This window comes from Aspergillus caelatus (assembly GCF_009193585.1).
Source record: "Aspergillus caelatus strain CBS 763.97 unplaced genomic scaffold BDV27scaffold_70, whole genome shotgun sequence".
NCBI lineage: Eukaryota > Fungi > Ascomycota > Eurotiomycetes > Eurotiales > Aspergillaceae > Aspergillus > Aspergillus caelatus.
In genome coordinates this window covers 111506-128705 of record NW_022475333.1, presented here as the reverse complement: position 1 = coordinate 128705, position 17200 = coordinate 111506, and the positions used below count along the sequence as shown (strand labels likewise).

General features: G+C 49.0%; 6 protein-coding genes across 6 annotated transcripts; 5 read left to right on the top strand and 1 right to left on the bottom strand.

The window, feature by feature from the left end:
* Window positions 1–33: 33 nt before the first annotated feature.
* BDV27DRAFT_127053 (60S ribosomal protein eL30) lies at window positions 34–806 on the bottom strand. Its single transcript, XM_032066669.1, has 4 exons — window positions 667–806; window positions 564–601; window positions 379–495; window positions 34–231 (listed from the first exon to the last, which is right to left on the bottom strand). Exons 1-4 carry the CDS (start codon window positions 737–739, stop codon window positions 139–141), a joined length of 321 nt encoding a protein of 106 aa, XP_031928466.1. The 5' UTR covers window positions 740–806; the 3' UTR covers window positions 34–138.
* A 928-nt stretch (window positions 807–1734) lies between these two features.
* On the top strand, window positions 1735–4654 carry BDV27DRAFT_127051 (uncharacterized protein). Its single transcript, XM_032066668.1, has 2 exons — window positions 1735–2782; window positions 2844–4654. The coding sequence occupies exons 1-2, from the start codon at window positions 2140–2142 to the stop codon at window positions 4106–4108; spliced, it is 1908 nt and encodes a 635-aa protein (XP_031928465.1). The 5' UTR covers window positions 1735–2139; the 3' UTR covers window positions 4109–4654.
* A 194-nt stretch (window positions 4655–4848) lies between these two features.
* On the top strand, window positions 4849–5986 carry BDV27DRAFT_105194 (coatomer subunit zeta). Its single transcript, XM_032064375.1, has 2 exons — window positions 4849–5284; window positions 5392–5986. Exons 1-2 carry the CDS (start codon window positions 4920–4922, stop codon window positions 5630–5632), a joined length of 606 nt encoding a protein of 201 aa, XP_031928464.1. The 5' UTR covers window positions 4849–4919; the 3' UTR covers window positions 5633–5986.
* Window positions 5987–6228: 242 nt separating this feature from the next.
* Window positions 6229–11671, top strand: BDV27DRAFT_144518 (putative DUF814 domain protein; the record flags this gene model as incomplete). The annotated part of the gene is made up of 5 exons (XM_032070271.1): window positions 6229–6261; window positions 6328–6396; window positions 6457–8036; window positions 8087–9696; window positions 10284–11671. 5 exons carry the CDS (start codon window positions 6229–6231, stop codon window positions 11669–11671), a joined length of 4680 nt encoding a protein of 1559 aa, XP_031928463.1.
* Window positions 11672–12171: 500 nt separating this feature from the next.
* aah1 (adenosine deaminase) lies at window positions 12172–13553 on the top strand. Its single transcript, XM_032066667.1, has 2 exons — window positions 12172–12230; window positions 12281–13553. The coding sequence occupies exon 2, from the start codon at window positions 12448–12450 to the stop codon at window positions 13501–13503; it is 1056 nt and encodes a 351-aa protein (XP_031928462.1). The 5' UTR covers window positions 12172–12230; window positions 12281–12447; the 3' UTR covers window positions 13504–13553.
* A 1062-nt stretch (window positions 13554–14615) lies between these two features.
* On the top strand, window positions 14616–16420 carry BDV27DRAFT_144516 (thioredoxin-like [2Fe-2S] ferredoxin-domain-containing protein; the record flags this gene model as incomplete). Its single annotated transcript, XM_032070270.1, has 4 exons — window positions 14616–14960; window positions 15344–15517; window positions 15662–15952; window positions 16022–16420. 4 exons carry the CDS (start codon window positions 14616–14618, stop codon window positions 16418–16420), a joined length of 1209 nt encoding a protein of 402 aa, XP_031928461.1.
* Window positions 16421–17200: the final 780 nt, after the last annotated feature.

The following is a 17200-nucleotide window of genomic DNA, read 5'->3' as shown; positions in this document are numbered from 1 at the left end:
TATACCAATACGAAGATGTACCAAGTCAAATGGTTAATAAGTGCAAAGTTTCTTGTCATTATCTATCACGTGCCTCATCGCTTTCCAAGGCTGTATATCGTCCAGACATAACATGAAGACATTGTCCGTGCTTTACACTTACTGGCTGGTGAGGATGTCGGAGTCACCGGCATCGAGGACAGCCATGGTGCTGGTGCGGAAGAGCTTACCGCAGGCAGTGCCGAGCTCGATCTGTAGTTACGCGCAAACGTCAGTTATCACGTACCCTCCACAGCCAAAGATTGCGGCTTCTCAGGGCGGCTCCAACACGACCTTCCTTCCAGCGGGAGGGTTGGCAGTGTCGGAGCAAGGAGACATATGCGACAAAGGGACACTTACGTTGTTACCAGAGAAGTGGTGAACAGGGGCCTTGGCGAGCATAGCGTAGTACTCGAGCTCACTCTTGCGGAGAGGAGGAGTGTTGGCAGCGATGATGACCAGCTTGGCCTTGCCGGACTTTATTTAATAGTTAGATACCCATCTCATGTCTCGAATGCCTCCAATTGTGTGCGAGAAAAGCTTACACGAAGGGTCTTGATGGTCGACTTGTAGCCAAGGGTGACTGCACCGGAGGTTAGCAACCGAGTCCAAATCCACAAAAACGATGAAAATTAGAGATTGACATACCCTTTCCAGACTTCATCACCAAAGCCAGACGGCTGTTGATGGAGTCGGCGTTCTTCTTGCTCTTGGGGGCCATCGTTACGCTGTTGAACTGAGTAGTTCCGTATGCTTTGAGAGTAGTCTGAAAAGGTGCGCTCCGGCCTTATCGTGAAGTTGAGTTTTTTTCTTTCCTTTGTGGGGTTTGGCGGTCGAGCGTTATATTCGCTCGGACTATTCCTGATCCGTTCCGCCGCCGCTGAGTCATTCCGCTCTTTGGGTCACTTTCACTACGTATTAGGTCTGTATCAGCCCCCGACGATCGAGTCCGTATCTTACGAGAAATACAGCCCTACTTTCCATGGGATGGATCGGACGTGGCTAATGTGCTGTCAGCATTCACTGCCTTCAGTCGAACCCTATTTCTTCGTAGCTTGAGGTCGATCTCCCAATGGAGGGTCGGATAGAACAGTTGGGCGTCAGTTATCATTTATTCAAACGTGGCGCAGATTCTCGCCATGAAACTCCTTATTGGGTGGCAGGTGAACTAAATTCTATTCTTGTTCCTAAGATGGACAGATGGCGAGACCCTGTACGCAGCAAGGAACTAAGGTGATTTACGGTATGACTACTGTACTATCTTTATCCCGCCATATGTTAAGTTAGGTTGTTGTTAGGTTAAGTTGTCTTCCGTTGAAAGGGTCCCTGCTGCATATGCTGTTCACTTCAGTAACCACAGTAATGGTGGTGATGCTAATAACAAATAATAGAATGGAGTATTATAGTTGGTTCTGGGTAGTTTCTCGGGCAGTCAAGTCATGCATCCGAGTAGTTCATGCATACTTACGAGCGAGTCAACCTCCAGCAAAAAGAGAGTAGGAGGAAAGTACATAGCAAATTGTTGTTGTCCCCGTTGCGCTATTTAATTAAAAGTTGAGCTAGCACTAAATTTCCTGAGCAACCAACTGAGAAAGACGTATTATCGCTGTATGAGACGTTACTTACCCACTTTAATACTGCCTTGGTGCCCGTTTTCATACGGGATCATCAAACCCCCCCTAATGTTTGTAATAAAATAAGCCCATCCACCATTTTCCCATCCCCAGAATTTCCTCGACTCTGGAAATTATCCCTAACGTGATATACCTTTTTTTTGTCTTTCCCTGATAGATATTTATACCTTCCTCTTGCTTATAAATTTCTTTCTCTCCCGTCGGTTTTGTTTTATTTCATATTTTGAACAAAGGGGGCTAGTATTTGAACCAGCCATAAATTCTACTACTACTTTACTACTTAACAAACTAGACTTCCCCCACTACGGCATAGTGTCCACTGTGTTTTGACCGCTACTACTATATACCTCCCCCGATCCTTAAATTTATCACTTAATTTCCCGGTCGTTTCATCACTGCCTTCAATTCTTTAGAATTGCCCCTTTCCGAGTTGTCTTTTCTTCTTACAATTCACTGCTCGTTGTGAGCATCGTCATTGCCGGTGACAATGTCTACAACACCCCGGAAGCCTGGAACGCCAGGCGGCTCAACCAAATCCTCGCCCGCAGAAAACCCTACGGTGAATGGCACCCCATCACGAAGCCATACCCGATCTCCTAGCACGACCACGAATGGCATATCTCGATCTCCATCCCTCCGTGGCTCGGCCCCAGTGTCGGCGCGGGCTGCGGCCAGAAAACCCGGTCGGTCCAACCTCAGCACCTCGAGTGTTCCAAAAGTGAACCGCGATCCCTCCGAGGAAGAAGCACGTGCTCAGAATGCTGCCCTCATCGAAGAGTTGAGGGAACAACTACAGAAAGCCGAGACGGCTTCTGAGCAATACCAGAAGCAGTTGGGTGTCCTGCAAATGCGACTCGATGAGGCCGTCAGTGAGCAAGGAAAACTGGAGGACCAGGCTCACGAGAGGGACAGCAAGATTGAAGCCCTCAATGGTGAGATCCGTGACCATGTCCGGCAGATACGTGACCTGGAACAGGCGCATGAGTTGGAACGGAACGCCATGCTTCAGGAGAAGGAGCAGCAGGTGAGCCGGGAGGAAGAGATGCAGGCCACCATCCAGCGTCTTAAGGATTCCCTAGCCCAGAGGGAGCGAATCAATTCTGATGCAGATAAAAATGTTTCTCGTTCTTGTATGGTTCTCCCCTCGTTCTCCACATTCGCCCGGTCTTTGTTTCTAACTTTCGCTTTTAGCCAGTTTCCGTAATCGGTCCTCGCCGGATGTTGATGGACAGTTTGCGCCCTCGTCTCAGATTGAGCGGAGCCCGTCCCGAAGCAACTCAACACTGCTTTTGCAGAAGGATAAATTGATCGAGTCCCTTCGCCTCGAACTAGCAGAATCCCAAATTAAACTCGTGGAGATGGAAAATAAAGGTGGCGGCCGTCAACGGGAATTAGAGAAAGAACTTCTGGAGGCTCGTATGGCCAACGCTCGTCTCATGGAGGACAACGAGAGCTACCAGCTACTCCTTAGTGAGAAAACGCTTAATGGTGACTTCACCAAGGGCGACTTCATGCGAGAAGCCCACCCCGAAGCTGAAGAGACTAAGGAGTCTGGTAGCGGTTTAGGTTCGCTGGCTGATGAACTTGAGTCTGTAGACGCAAGAGCGGATAACGATAATACCCGCAAGCTCGAGGCAGAGGTCAAGGCGCTGAAAGACCAGAACAAAGCCCTAACCCTATATATCGAGCGCATCATCAGCCGTCTCTTGCAACATGACGGGTTCGAGACCATTTTGGACAAGAATGAGAATGACCCTCCTAAGCGGGCAAGTACTGACAAGGAACTTCCACCAACGCCCACCGACAAGGAGGATGCTCAGTCTTTCTTGCAGAGAGCCAGATCTGTCGTGGCCGGCCCGACGCAACGACCTCAACGGTCACGTCCTTCCAGCATGATGCCACCTCCAACAAGCGCGGCCTCTGTCCCGGCGACACCTCATGAGAACCCGGAAACCGCTCCTAGCATCCCCATGAATCGTGTCCAGGCGAGAGGCCATCGCAGAACGAGGTCAGAACAGACCGATGTTGCTGCCGCTGCCGTGGTTGGTCAGATTTATCGCGGACGCAACTCTGGGGGCCCAATGAGCCCTACGCTCATGGGACCTGGATCCCGCGCAAGCGTCTTATCTGGAGCGAGCTATATGTCTGGCATGAGTGGCAGTAACCGCGCCCCATCGCTATCCAGTCAGCACGACCCTAGCCAAATGAGCAGCTCCAATAGTATTACGAGCGAGCCACCTGGCGATACGGCTTCTACGGGTGCAACCTCGAGCTCTCCTCGTTCTAGCAACGGAATGACAAACTATACTGGAGCGGTGATGACCCAAAGCAAGCTGCGTCCCTTGCGTCTTGTTAGTGAAACCAAGGCAGCAGACGACGAAGAAGCTCGGAAGAAGGCGAACCGTGGCAGTTGGATCCCCTGGTTCAACCGGCCAAACACAGGCGATTCCGCATAAGCCCGTATTATGTCTTTGGTTGTAACCATTAGTTTTTGACAATTGCTCTTCTGTCCACCTCTTATTTTCCTCCTTCATCTTATCTTTTTTTGGCGTTTGTCCCTACAAGGCCCCCTGTCTACTCCTTTTTGTGGTCTTGTTCGTTTAGAACACCCAGAATGTCGTCATGTTTCGATCCCCTTTTATCTTATGGATTTTTATGATGGCGATGAACGTGTTGTTGGATGACTTACTATATATGTTTCTTTGACATTTCATGGCCACGCCATCGGGGAATTTGTCATGTTACCCATGTTTATGCTTGGACGCTCGTTGAAACCTTTTACTGTTGGATATTTGCTGAGGATTGATTATGACGATATTCCGGCCTTGCTTATGTCTCCCTCTCCTTGATGAACATATGATTGAGATACTCTGTTTATAGAGTGATAATTTTTTGTGAAACTACTTTGTCTCTGATAGTCCTGTCTATGTCCTGATTGCGGACATGTTGTGTATATCAATTAAATAGGTACAATGTCTCAATAAGATCTACAAACAATTCTTCTCAGAAATTCTTCCAACCCCAGAAAATGCCTCACTTCAAAATTTTTTTTTTCTCCCTAAACAAAAAACCAGCTTAACACACCCATGGTTAATATAAAAGGTGTCTTTCATCCTATACTCCGGAACAACATTAATACGACCTCCGGATACCGGCCAGCGTGACAGTAAATAGATAGATAGTACCAACTACACCAGCAGCACACAAAGACCGAAAACCACACACGCAATTCAAAAAGAGCAGAAAAAAAGAATACCCCAATTAAAAATGCCCGGCTCCCTGTCCCTCTTCTCCGTCAATGCCGTCCTCCTAATGTCGGCCGACGACGGCTCTCGCATCTTCGCCAAATACTACTCTCCGCCTCACCCCCCGGCCGGTGCTGCCCCCAATTCCACCGATTACCCTGGCGCAAACCCCTATCCTACGCTCAAAGAACAGAAGGCCTTCGAACAGGGTCTCCTCGAGAAGACAAACAAGCAGAACAGCGATGTGATCCTATACGACAACCGGATCGTCGTCTTCAAGATGGAGAGCGATGTCATGCTCTACGTTGTCGGGAGTGCTGACGAGAACGAAGTCTTGCTTTATAATGTCGTGCTGTCGTTGAGGGATGCTTTGGGTATCTTGTTCAAGTATGTTATATCCTCCCCTGTTTCTTGGTCTCGGTGTTTTTCGAGATACGCCACTGGGTACGGTAGTAGGTTGGTGGAAACTAACGTTCACTTTTCTTTCGGGATAGGGGTGCTACTGACAAGCGCACGATTGTCGAGAACTACGATCTCGTTGCTTTGGCTATCGATGAAATCATTGATGATGGTATTATTCTCGAGACGGACCCTGTTCTTATCTCCTCGCGTGTGAGCCGTGCCCCTCAGGCCGATGCGCCGAATCTGAAGAGCATCGATCTGTCCGAACAAGGTCTGCTCAATGCCTGGGAGCTTGGAAAGCGGCGTTTGGCCGAAGGTTTGCGACAGATGTAGAGGGGCTTACATACCACTTGGGCGTGTTTAAATTGGGTTGATTTCTTGCATGGTTATGCATTTGATGTCTTATTTTTATCTTTCTTCGTTTAATACTATGTGGCTGGTCCCGGCGTGGTACTGTGCGTGTTGCTTATTTATTTTACGATGTTGATTGATTTATTTGATTGCCTCGTTCTTTTACTTCGGGGGAGACCTGAAGATTCTATAGAGATACCTCCTTCATGATCTGATGCGGGTTTACACTTGTCATTTGTTGGCAGGGGAGGACAATCCCTTGTCTCACGCAGTCTCGAGATATCGCAGAAGAAACAAAGCAACAAAAGATCAGACAAACAGCATTCTAGCCAGAGTAGAAAATACCGATTTCATTTATGATATTCTCCACAATTTTGTGGGCTGGGCTTATGCGGTTAATAGCACTATCGAATGGCATGGAAAAGCGATCGATAAATAGTGAAAAACTGCCCCGCATACGTCACGCTCTTTGCCTACGCTGGTCCCATTTTGGTCTTTGCAAACTTCTTGCCCATCAGCCACTTTTCGCAGTACTGGCTCATTTCCCTGGAGTCCCAAGCTAAAATTAGCACAAAAAGATGAAGCAGCGATTCTCGTCATTGGACGTTAAGGTATGCTTTGGCGGATGCTCGTGACTTTGAACGGAACTCAGTTGGACTCATACACGAACCTCTCAGGTCATCTCCCAGGAACTCGCCTCGGAGATCGTCAATTTACGAGTATCGAACATATATGATCTCTCATCGGTAGGTCCTTGATTTTCCACTAAATTTATGTATCCAACTAACGCGGGTCGCTGTCCCAAGAGGATCTTTTTGTTCAAACTTGCAAAACCAGATCATCGCAAGCAGCTCATCGTCGACTCAGGCTTCCGATGCCATGTCACCCAATATTCGCGGGCGACGGCTTCCATGCCATCGCCCTTTGTGACACGCATGCGCAAATTCCTTAGATCGCGACGTATCACTTCGGTTAAGCAGATCGGCACTGATCGCGTTATTGACATCTCATTCAGCGATGGCATGTACCACCTGTTCTTGGAATTCTTTGCGGGGGGAAACATCATTATCACCGACCGCGAACATAATATTTTGGCTCTATACCGCCAGGTCTCTGCTAGCGAGGGAGAGGAGGCGAGAGTTGGGATTCAATACACAGTGACGAACAAACAGAACTACCACGGGATCCCGGAAATTACGTTGGAGAGGATCAGGGCGACACTGGAGAAGGCGAAAGCGCTATTTGCGCATGAGGATGGAGCACCAAAAAAGTCGAAGAAGAAGAATGCGGATGTGTTAAGGAAGGCTCTCTCTCAAGGCTTCCCAGAATACCCTCCCCTTTTGCTGGACCATGCTTTTGTGAACAAGGAGGTTGATCCAACAACACCATTGGATAAGGTACTACAGGACGAAAGCCTGCTTCAGGAGGTTAACGGTGTTTTGCAAGAGGCCCAGAAGGAGAATACGAGACTTTCAACGCAAGAGAGTCACCCTGGTTACATCGTTGCGAAAGAAGATAATCGCAGTGTTTCTCAGGCGACTAGTGAGAATGAGAAGCCTTCGGAGACAGCCAACCTTCTCTACGAGGATTTCCACCCATTCAAGCCTCGGCAGTTTGAAGGGAAACCGGGCATTAGCATCCTGGAATTTCCCTCGTTGAATGCCACGGTTGACGAATATTTCTCTTCGATCGAGACCCAGAAGCTGGAATCACGGCTTACAGAGCGCGAGGAGGCAGCGAAGAGAAAGCTTGATGCAGTGAGACAAGAGCATGAGAAAAAAATCGGTGCTCTCAAAGAACAACAAGAGCTACATATTCGCAAAGCAAATGCGGTCGAGGATAATGTCTATCGAGTCCAAGAGGCCATGGATGCGGTCAATGGCTTGATCGCTCAGGGCATGGACTGGGTAGAAATCGCGCGTCTTATCGAAATGGAGCAGAGCCGAGGAAACCCTGTGGCAAGAATTATCAAACTACCCTTGAAGCTCCATGAAAACACGATCACATTGCTTCTTGGGGAAGCCGGCGACGAACAAGATGAAGGAGACGAGCTATTTTCGAGCGACGAGTCTGAGGAATCCGAGGACGAGCAGGATAATGGCGAAAGCCAACAACCTCCGTCGGTATTGACTATTGACATCGATCTGGGTATTTCTCCATGGGCGAATGCAAAGCAGTACTATGAGCAGAAGAAACAGGCTGCAGTTAAGGAACAAAGAACAGCCCAGTCATCTACCAAAGCCCTCAAAAGCCACGAAAAGAAAGTAACGGAAGACCTTAAACGGGGCATGAAGAAAGAGAAACAAACTCTCCGGCAAACCCGACAACCCTTCTGGTTTGAGAAGTTCCTTTTCTTCATCTCCTCGGAAGGTTACCTTGTCCTGGGGTAGGTTTTGTCATTACCCCGTTCGTATGGATATGTGCTAACTATTGTAGTGGTCGAGACGCTATGCAGAGCGAGATGCTCTACCGCCGCCATCTTAAGAAAGGGGATATCTTCGTGCATGCAGATTTGGAAGGAGCTAGACCCATGATTGTCAAGAATAGATCGAAAAACCCTAACGCGCCTATACCACCAAGCACTCTTTCACAGGCTGGCAATCTATGCGTTGCCACATCGAGTGCATGGGATTCCAAAGCTGTCATGTCTGCATGGTGGGCCCCGGCTAGTCAGATAACAAAAACTGCTGAAGCGGGTGGGCTTCTTCCTCTGGGAGATTTCTCGGTCAAGGGAGAGAAGAACTTCCTTGCCCCGTCGCAACTCGTTCTAGGTTTCGGGGTGACGTTCCAAATTAGCAAAGACAGCCTGAAAAACCACAAAACTCACTTTGCTGACGAGCCTGAAGCGGCCGAGTCAACCGCAGAGGGTGGTCACGAGCAAGCTGGGGAAAGCACACAGCCCCCTGAGCAACAACAGGAGACAGAAGAAGCTCCTAAACCTTCTGAAGACCCTAAAGAACAAGCTGAAGAGCAAAGCTCGGACTCGGATAACGAACAAGATAATGCCGATTCACTTCCCGCTCGAAATCCATTGCAGCGTGGACCATCGGAGTCTCCTCATACTGAGGCCGCACAGGAGGGAGAAAAGGATACCGGATCGGATGGTGAAGGTGTTGCCCATAAGCCAGAAGAGCAAACGGATGCGTTGGATGAGGAAGAAGTAGAGGCATCTTTAGCAGATGCACCAGCAGAAGATGAAAGCAATCCGGTAGGGGATGAAAGCGAACACCAGCTCTCCGCAACGGCCAGGCAATCGCCTCGGAAGGGGAAGTCTCCTGATTCGCCCGAGGCTAGCCAACAAGCCCCGGGCAAGAACTCAACTACCAAAGCAGCGAACGCAAAACAGGCACCGGCACCTACCCGAGGCAAGAAAGGGAAAGCCAAGAAAGCGGCGACCAAGTACGCTGATCAGGATGATGAAGATCGTGAACTTGCTCTCCGTTTGCTTGGGGCCAACAAAGGCAAAGCTAGTAAGGCTGCTGCGGCCGCTGAAGCTAAGGCAAATCGCGAGAAAGAAGCCGAGGCACAGAGGAAGCGTCGTCAGGCGCAGCATGAGCGTGCTGCAGAAGCCGAACGCAGACGACAGGCTTTACTTGAGGAAGGTGGTGATGATTACGACGAAGAAACGGCTGCCGCGGAGGCAGCAGACCTTGAGTGGATCCCAGCATTGATTGGGATGCCTCGTCCTGAGGACGAGATCCTTGCAGCCATTCCAGTCTGTGCTCCCTGGTCAGCATTGAGTCGATACAGATACAAGGTCAAACTGCAGCCAGGTGCGGTGAAGAAGGGCAAGGCTGTCAAGGAGATACTCGGACGATGGGTGGCTGAGACCACCACCGGAAAGGTTAAGAAGGAATATGCTGAAGAAGCTGGCATCAGTCTTGCTGATGCAGAGAAACTCCGGGCTCGGGAAGGTGATTTGATCAAGGCATGGAAAGAGACCGAGATCATCAACAGCGTTCCTGTTGGGAAGGTGCGAATTATGCTTGGAGCCGGCGGTGGTGGAGGAGGCGATGGCAAAGGAAAAGGAAAAGGTGGTGGCAGTGGTAACAAAGGCGGAAAGGGTGGAAAGAAGAAATAGACTACGATTGTGTACATAGCCTTTGGCATGTTGTATTATTAGTCTTCCATATCTATAAGTATGATACCTTGGGATGGTCAACAATGTCCACCATCCTGAATCAACGTTCGGGTCACACATGAAGATCCGCCAACGAACCCTTTTCACTCTGGACCTCCTCGAGATACTCTTCTGTATAGACCTCCATTCTCATTTCGAGAGCCAGTACTTATACTGTATCAGAGTTAAGTTGTATGTACTATTCTGTATTGCATAACTACACAGTTAAACCGCTTAGTCATACCTGCAAATCGACGTCATCGGAAAGATCAAATTTTCGGCTGGTTCAAAGACCGCAATTGGCGACAATCAGTCTTTTCGCAAAATCTCTATCTAGTTGGGTAAGTCCCTCAAGGAGGGGCGTCTGGCCTGGACGGACTCCACTTGGAATTTGCCTAACAAATAAGACTTTGTAGGGCCGAAAACGCTCTCCCCCCACCACCCAATCTATTCGCGTTTTGAGTCACCCTGCGACGCTCGTCCGTACTTCTGAAGTTTTGCCGACTATATCAGCGAAGCTGGTTTCCTTCGTCTCTCGCCTTGTCGCTGGCGGCTGTCCGCGCAGCTTTACGAGGTTTTTGAGCACTACCACCACCATGTCTTCCAAGGAGAAAACTCGGATCTTGTCGGTCCGTCGATTGAATAAAGAAGGCCCCGGGAATAAATCCCTTGCAGAGTGGTGGGATAGTGAGCGCAGCAATAAAACACCAGAAGCTGCCGCAATTGAGGAGGCTGCTCAACTCCTTCGGACGAGCAATATTCCTGTTGCGTTTCCTACAGAGACAGTGTACGGACTTGGAGCCGATGCGACACGAAGCGATGCGGTGCAAGGGATCTACAAGGCCAAGCAAAGACCATCGGACAATCCGTTAATTGTGCATATCGACTCCCTCGAAATGTTGGAACGGCTACTCAACCCGCAGGAATCGGGTTCTATGAGCGCATCCGATAGCGCAAGAAACTCAATTCCTTCCGTCTATCAATCCTTGATTGCCCGTTTCTGGCCAGGTCCTCTTACAATTCTTCTTCCGAACCCATCTGGGTCACTTCTGGCGAAGGAAGTTACTTCTAAATTGACGACGTTTGGGGCGCGCATGCCTTCTTCGCCGCTTGCACGGCTGTTGATCCATGTTGCGGACCGGCCGCTGGCGGCACCCTCGGCGAACGCATCGACCAAACCATCCCCGACAGCGGCGGAGCATGTGTATCATGATCTCCAGGGCCGTATTGAGCTAATCATTGATGGTGGCTCATGCGGTGTGGGCGTTGAGAGCACCGTGGTTGATGGTCTGTGTGACCCTCCTGCCATTCTGCGACCAGGCGGTATTGGCATTGAAGAGATCCGGGCATGTGTGGGATGGGAAAATGTACAACTTGGATACCATGATGGTACTCTTGACGTTAAGGAGATCCCTCGGGCACCGGGTATGAAATACAGACACTATTCTCCCAAGGCACGTGTGGTACTTTTCGAAGCTGGCTCCAAGGAGCTGTCTGTCACCAAGCATATCCGCAAGGACCTGGAAGATACGGCGATTGGGGCACATATGATTGGTATTGTACGAACGAAGCACTGGAAGCGGGGTCTCGGATTATTATCTGATGAAGAGATCGAGAAAACCCTCAAGCCCCTTCCGTCATTGATTGACGGACTTGCAGGATTCTCTGTTCCCATCAAGGGCAACTCCGGTCGTAGTCCCGCATTCAAGGAGGCTTTTGATTGTCATCTCGGGCCAGACGTCGAGTCCATTGCGCGCGGGCTATTTGCAGCGCTGCGGGCCATGGATGAAATGGAGGTGGATGTCATCTATGTAGAGGGGATCTCGGATCAGCAAGGCGATCGCGCAGCTGCCGTCATGAATCGTCTCCGTAAAGCTGCGGGGGCAGAATTGCGAGTCTAAATGTATAGACTTCATGCTAAAAGGGTAGACGATGCTCTGGTTACATATTTTTTCCCCTTCTTCCTGGTACCTGGTTATAGATAGAGCTTACTATTGCGTTTATAATTCAACTACGAATTGAGATGATCCTCACAAAAATGACAACAGATTATACCTGAGACAGAAAAGCTTCCATTTACGGATATAAACTCTCCATAATCATGTTATTTGTCTCCGCCCTCCGGCGCTCAGAAATCGGAGGTCTCCGACCCCTCATGACCGTCTACGATTATAGTACAGAATACTAGGGTTTGAGTTGGCTTATCAGATTGCGCCTTATCTGGACTGAAGATTTGGTGGAAGTCATGTGGGTCTCAGTTGATTAGAAGATATTGAATTTAAATTTCACAGTTTTGAAATCATCTGTACCTACCATGTATTTAAAATTTCAGACTGTTTTTGTGGCCCAATATTATCACAGCATGACCCGACATTGATTTCTGATTAGTTCAACGAGCCCACTTGACTGATATATTACTTGAAATTTGAAACAAGCAGGAGACAGAAATTAAGATTCTTTGTATGCATGATCCATAATAATGAATGAATGTAGTTGACTAAAAACTTCAGATCGGCACATCGAAGGTCACAAGCCTCAACATTGTTTCTCTTTATACACTCTCTTTTATAAGACACTCTTTCTATACATAAACACTTTATAAGATTTGATACCCTTCTGGATCACTGTTGTTATACTATCTTCTGGATTAAACCTAGTACAGTCTCAGGACAAGACAATGTGCAAATCCGATCTCCACGACTTCCTGCACGGTCTCCCCAAATGCGAGCACCACGTCCATTTAGAAGGCTGTCTAGCCCCGGACTTAATCTTCGAACTAGCTAAGAGAAACAACGTCTCACTCCCTGACGAACCAGCCTACGAGTCCATAGAAACTCTCAGCCACCGCTACGGCCATTTCACATCTCTCGACGACTTCCTCCGCTTTTACTTCATCGGCATGTCAGTGCTGCACCATGAATCCGACTTCGCAGACCTCGCCTGGGCCTACTTCCAAAAAGCCCACGCCGACGGCGTCCACCACGCAGAAGTCTTCTTCGACCCGCAAGTCCACCGAGACCGGGGAATCCCCTACGAGACCATCGTCTCAGGCTTCGTGGCCGGCTGCCAGCGTGCCGAGAGGGAATTAGGTCTAACGACCCGTCTCATCCTATGCTTCGTGCGCCATCTCCCCGTCGACAACGCCGCACGAGTGTACCAGGAAGCCCTGGATCAGCAACACTTCGACAACGAGGTCGTCCATGGACTAGGCTGGTCGTCGACGGAAGTCGGCCCCCCCAAGGACATGTTCCGGGAGCTGTACTCGTCGGCCTCGGCGAAGGGCATCAGGCTGACGGCCCATGCCGGCGAGGAGGGCGATCCGTCGTATATCAGTGCTGCGCTGGAGCTGGGTGCCCAGCGTATCGACCATGGTATTCGGCTTGTGGAGGATCCTGTGCTTATGGAGAAGGTGGTGAGGGATCAGGTTATGTTGACTGTTTGTCCGATTTCGAATCTGCAGTTGCGTTGTGTCGAGTCTATAGCGCATGTTCCTATTCGCGAGTTCTTGGATGCGGGTGTTATGTTCTCTATTAATAGTGATGATCCGGCATACTTTGGGGGTTATATTCTGGATAATTATTGTGCTGTGCAGGAGGCGTTTCAGCTGACGGTGGACGAGTGGAGGGTTATTGCTGAGAATAGTATTAGGGGGAGCTGGATTGGGGAGGAGAGGAAGACTGAGCTCTTGAAGCGTATTGATGATCATGTGCAGAGACATATTGCTGCTGTTTGAGCGGGTAGCTTTTCCTCACCGATGTACGATAATTAACTCGAGCAATGAACATCTCCATTCTAAATATATATACCGTCTTCCCCGGACAAGCGGCAGGAGAACTTCGACAAGAAGCTTAAGGAGGATTCAGGTCTGGGGTGGGTTCTTCACACTTATCCTCAGTAGAGGTTTTGTGGGGTTGTTTTCAATGATGGTAACAGGGGACACCTGCTGCTCTGCTAAAAACCAGGAATAAACTGGACGTTAGCTTCCCACTGTTGTGCTTAGGTCTAGTATTAGGGCTCGTAATTTTTGAGATTGCATGCTTATGGTTTGGGCATGTCGCAGGATTGAGTTGAGTACTGTACTATTTTCTCTACTTTCGTCATTAGTATACTGAGAGGTATTTGGGTTTTGTAGATTATTGGTAACCGCTATACTTTATTCTCCTTTCTGCCATTATGTAGCAGTATGGGTAGATGCAAAATAGAGATTATTTAGATGATTATGCTGCAATTGGGGGGAAGGAAGGATAAGAGGACTTTGAAGTTCCAGTTACTACAGTAAGGATACTCTATGCTTCTAGTAGGGCTTAAATTTCACATACATTCACCTCATGCCCAAAGAACTGCCCAACTTATATATTTCCGTGTAGGGTTCCGTTAAGGTTCGAAGTGTATCCTTAATTGCAAACATAACCAACGTAACTGATTAATGTAAAGAAAATAAAGCACAATTTTTGAAGGAAATATAGGATTAGAAGACCCGATAGGGGAATTCATGGACTCCTCAACTTTGTAGAATATTGCACTTCCTCATAGTTCTGATGATGTTCTACGCAAAGATTACTAACATACGACACCACTTGCCAAGAAGAAGGACGAATAAAGACAGGAATAACCAACAAAATAGGGTACATTTTATTTCATTGGTAAAATTGTCCAGATCATAGGCAAATGCGCCCAACCATCCCCTCCACTCTCACCCTGATAGGTTGCAGAGCCGTCTTGCGACCCCTACACAATTCCATCCGTTGCGGGTTCCGTCAGCCACCAGCTACTATTATTCTCCATTTCCCCCCACGCTCTACAACCGCCGCAAAAACCAACAACTACATTTATCAAGGAAGAACCATGTCCTCAGACTCCGCCTCAGCCTCAGGCCGGTACAAACTCGTTTTCTTCGTCCCGCATTCCCACCTTGAAGCGTGTAAAGAGGCCATCTTCGCGACCGGAGCAGGGACCTTCCCGGGCGGCAAATACACCAAATGCTGCTTCCAGATGCCAGGTCAAGGTCAATTCCTACCGTCTGATGAAGCTAATCCCGCGATCGGAGCTGCAGGAGCGTTGGAAATGGTGGAGGAGATGAAGGTCGAAGTGATGTGTTTCGGTCGGAGCATCATGTTGCAGGCGGTGGATGCGCTGATTAAGGCGCATCCTTATGAGGAGGTCGCATATGAGGTCTATAAGCTCGAGGATGTGTGAAAGAGTCGCCGTCACTATAGGATTAGTGCCTAGGGGAGAGGGAAGTTGATGGCTATTAATGATGACGATGTTATATGCATGACGAGCGTTTATAGTTGTGGTTGATTGGAATGTCAACGGAGACAGACTGAGTTAGCAGCCCATTAGTACCAATGGGTGTCTTGGTGGTAATTCAGATTAATTTTGAAATCATTTCCATGTAGTAGTAGTTGAATTTGATATGGATAGAACGACCCTCTCTCAATTGGGGGTTAGTAATGAATGATTGGCACACAAGGCGGGAGTAATCTGTCGCCGCTGATTGGCCGACCGCAGCTCCCGCAAAACGCCTCTTCGACTCCAAATCGATCGTCCACCTTCAATAATCAATCCATCAGTGTTGCTCCCCTCCTCCCCCGTCCACTCATATCCCCTCTCTCCCGCCAGCAATGGCTTCCAAATTCTTCCCCGCCGTCCCTCGGGTCGGTCGTCAGTTCTTCCAGCGCGCCCCCAAGACTCAATGCAGACCGTTCTCAGCTGGTCCGCAACGTTGCAGCGACTCCCTCTCCGTGGTATGTTCACGTTATCTTTGCGATAGTACATTGAAAAATATTGGCTGTCACAACCTCCTCGGATACATTACCTTTCCTCAATTGGTGTTAAGATGAGGGGGGGAGATTCCAAGAACGTGTCTTTGCTGACCGATAGGCTCCCAGCACCGCAACAAGCCTACCAACAACCCGAGCATCCCGTTCACGTTCAACGAGCAGAACCAACGATTGATCGATGAGATCCTCAAGCGCTATCCCCCCCAGTACAAGAAGGCAGCCGTCATGCCTCTCCTGGATCTGGGCCAGCGTCAGCACGGCTTCACAAGCATTAGCGTCATGAACGAGGTCGCCCGCCTCCTGGAGATGCCCCCCATGCGTGTCTACGAAGTCGCTACTTTCTATACCATGTACAACCGTGAGCCTGTTGGCAAATACTTTGTTCAGCTTTGCACAACGGTATGAGAACCATTGTCTTTTACAGGTTTGGCGTAAGAAGTGTACATCTGCTGACGTGATTGGGACCAGACGCCATGCCAGCTTGGAGGCTGCGGTAGCACCAAGATCCTTGAAGCTATCGAGGAACACCTCGGCATCACCGCCGGACACACCACCGAGGATGGACTTTTCACCTTGCTCGAGGTCGAGTGCCTGGGCGCCTGTGTCAACGCCCCTATGGTCCAGATTAACGACGACTACTACGAGGACCTTACTCCCGAGTCCATGAAGACTCTCCTCACCGCACTCAAGGAGTCCGCGACCGCCACTGACGCCGGAAAGACCGTCAAAGTTCCTGCGCCTGGCCCAATGAGTGGAAGAGACACCTGTGAGAACAGCGCCGGACTGACAAACCTGAAGAACCCTGTGTGGGATCCGGAGACGATGATGAGAAAGGACGGTGCCTTGGACCAGCCTCAGCAGCAATAAATATATGACAAACCATAATTTCATCTCAAGAAGCTCATTCTGACTCGATGCGTTGGAGTCTGGATTATCCTTTCGCGTTTCTAGTTTATTTTCCCTGGCCGGTAGACACGGGACAGGACCGCCAGATGTCGATTATGTACAGTATGCTTGTTTGAAACTTTTTTCTTCGAAAAAGTCAAACATTGATGGTAGAGATTACCATAGAAGTTCTATTTAGCAGTACCCAATGCAGTTTTCGTTTTTCGAATCGCTGATATCCCCCCTTCAAGGCATGCTTGCAATAACTAGCGTGGTACGCCAATTGCCGAAATAGATCCAGGGAACAGTACATGATACGTGTAATGGACGTAAAATTAAGCATCTGGATCCCCAACCCTAACAAATCAAACAAGTACACGCCCTCCCCAAGATTGTCAACCATACCAGCAAACATACCACCCACCGGCACAACTGAGCAAACAGTAACCAGACCCACGGGTGAATTCGGATAGGGTTAGAGTCCAGACCGGGTTCTACATGCCTCAGAATCCTGGTTTCTGCAGGTTACAGAATAGAGTATATGGGATCCTGCAGCAATTGCGCACACCAACCTATATTTTGTCAATCTCTTGATGATCGTCCTGTACGGTGTAATGTGAAGACTTATATCACGCTATGTTATACATACCATGCCCCACAAGTCCGCCGAGACAGCGTAGAACATCCAGGGAGCGTTGAGATTCCAAAGTCAGACTGGAGAGCTACTCTGAGCAAACTGATCTATTGCAATGTGTTCAACGA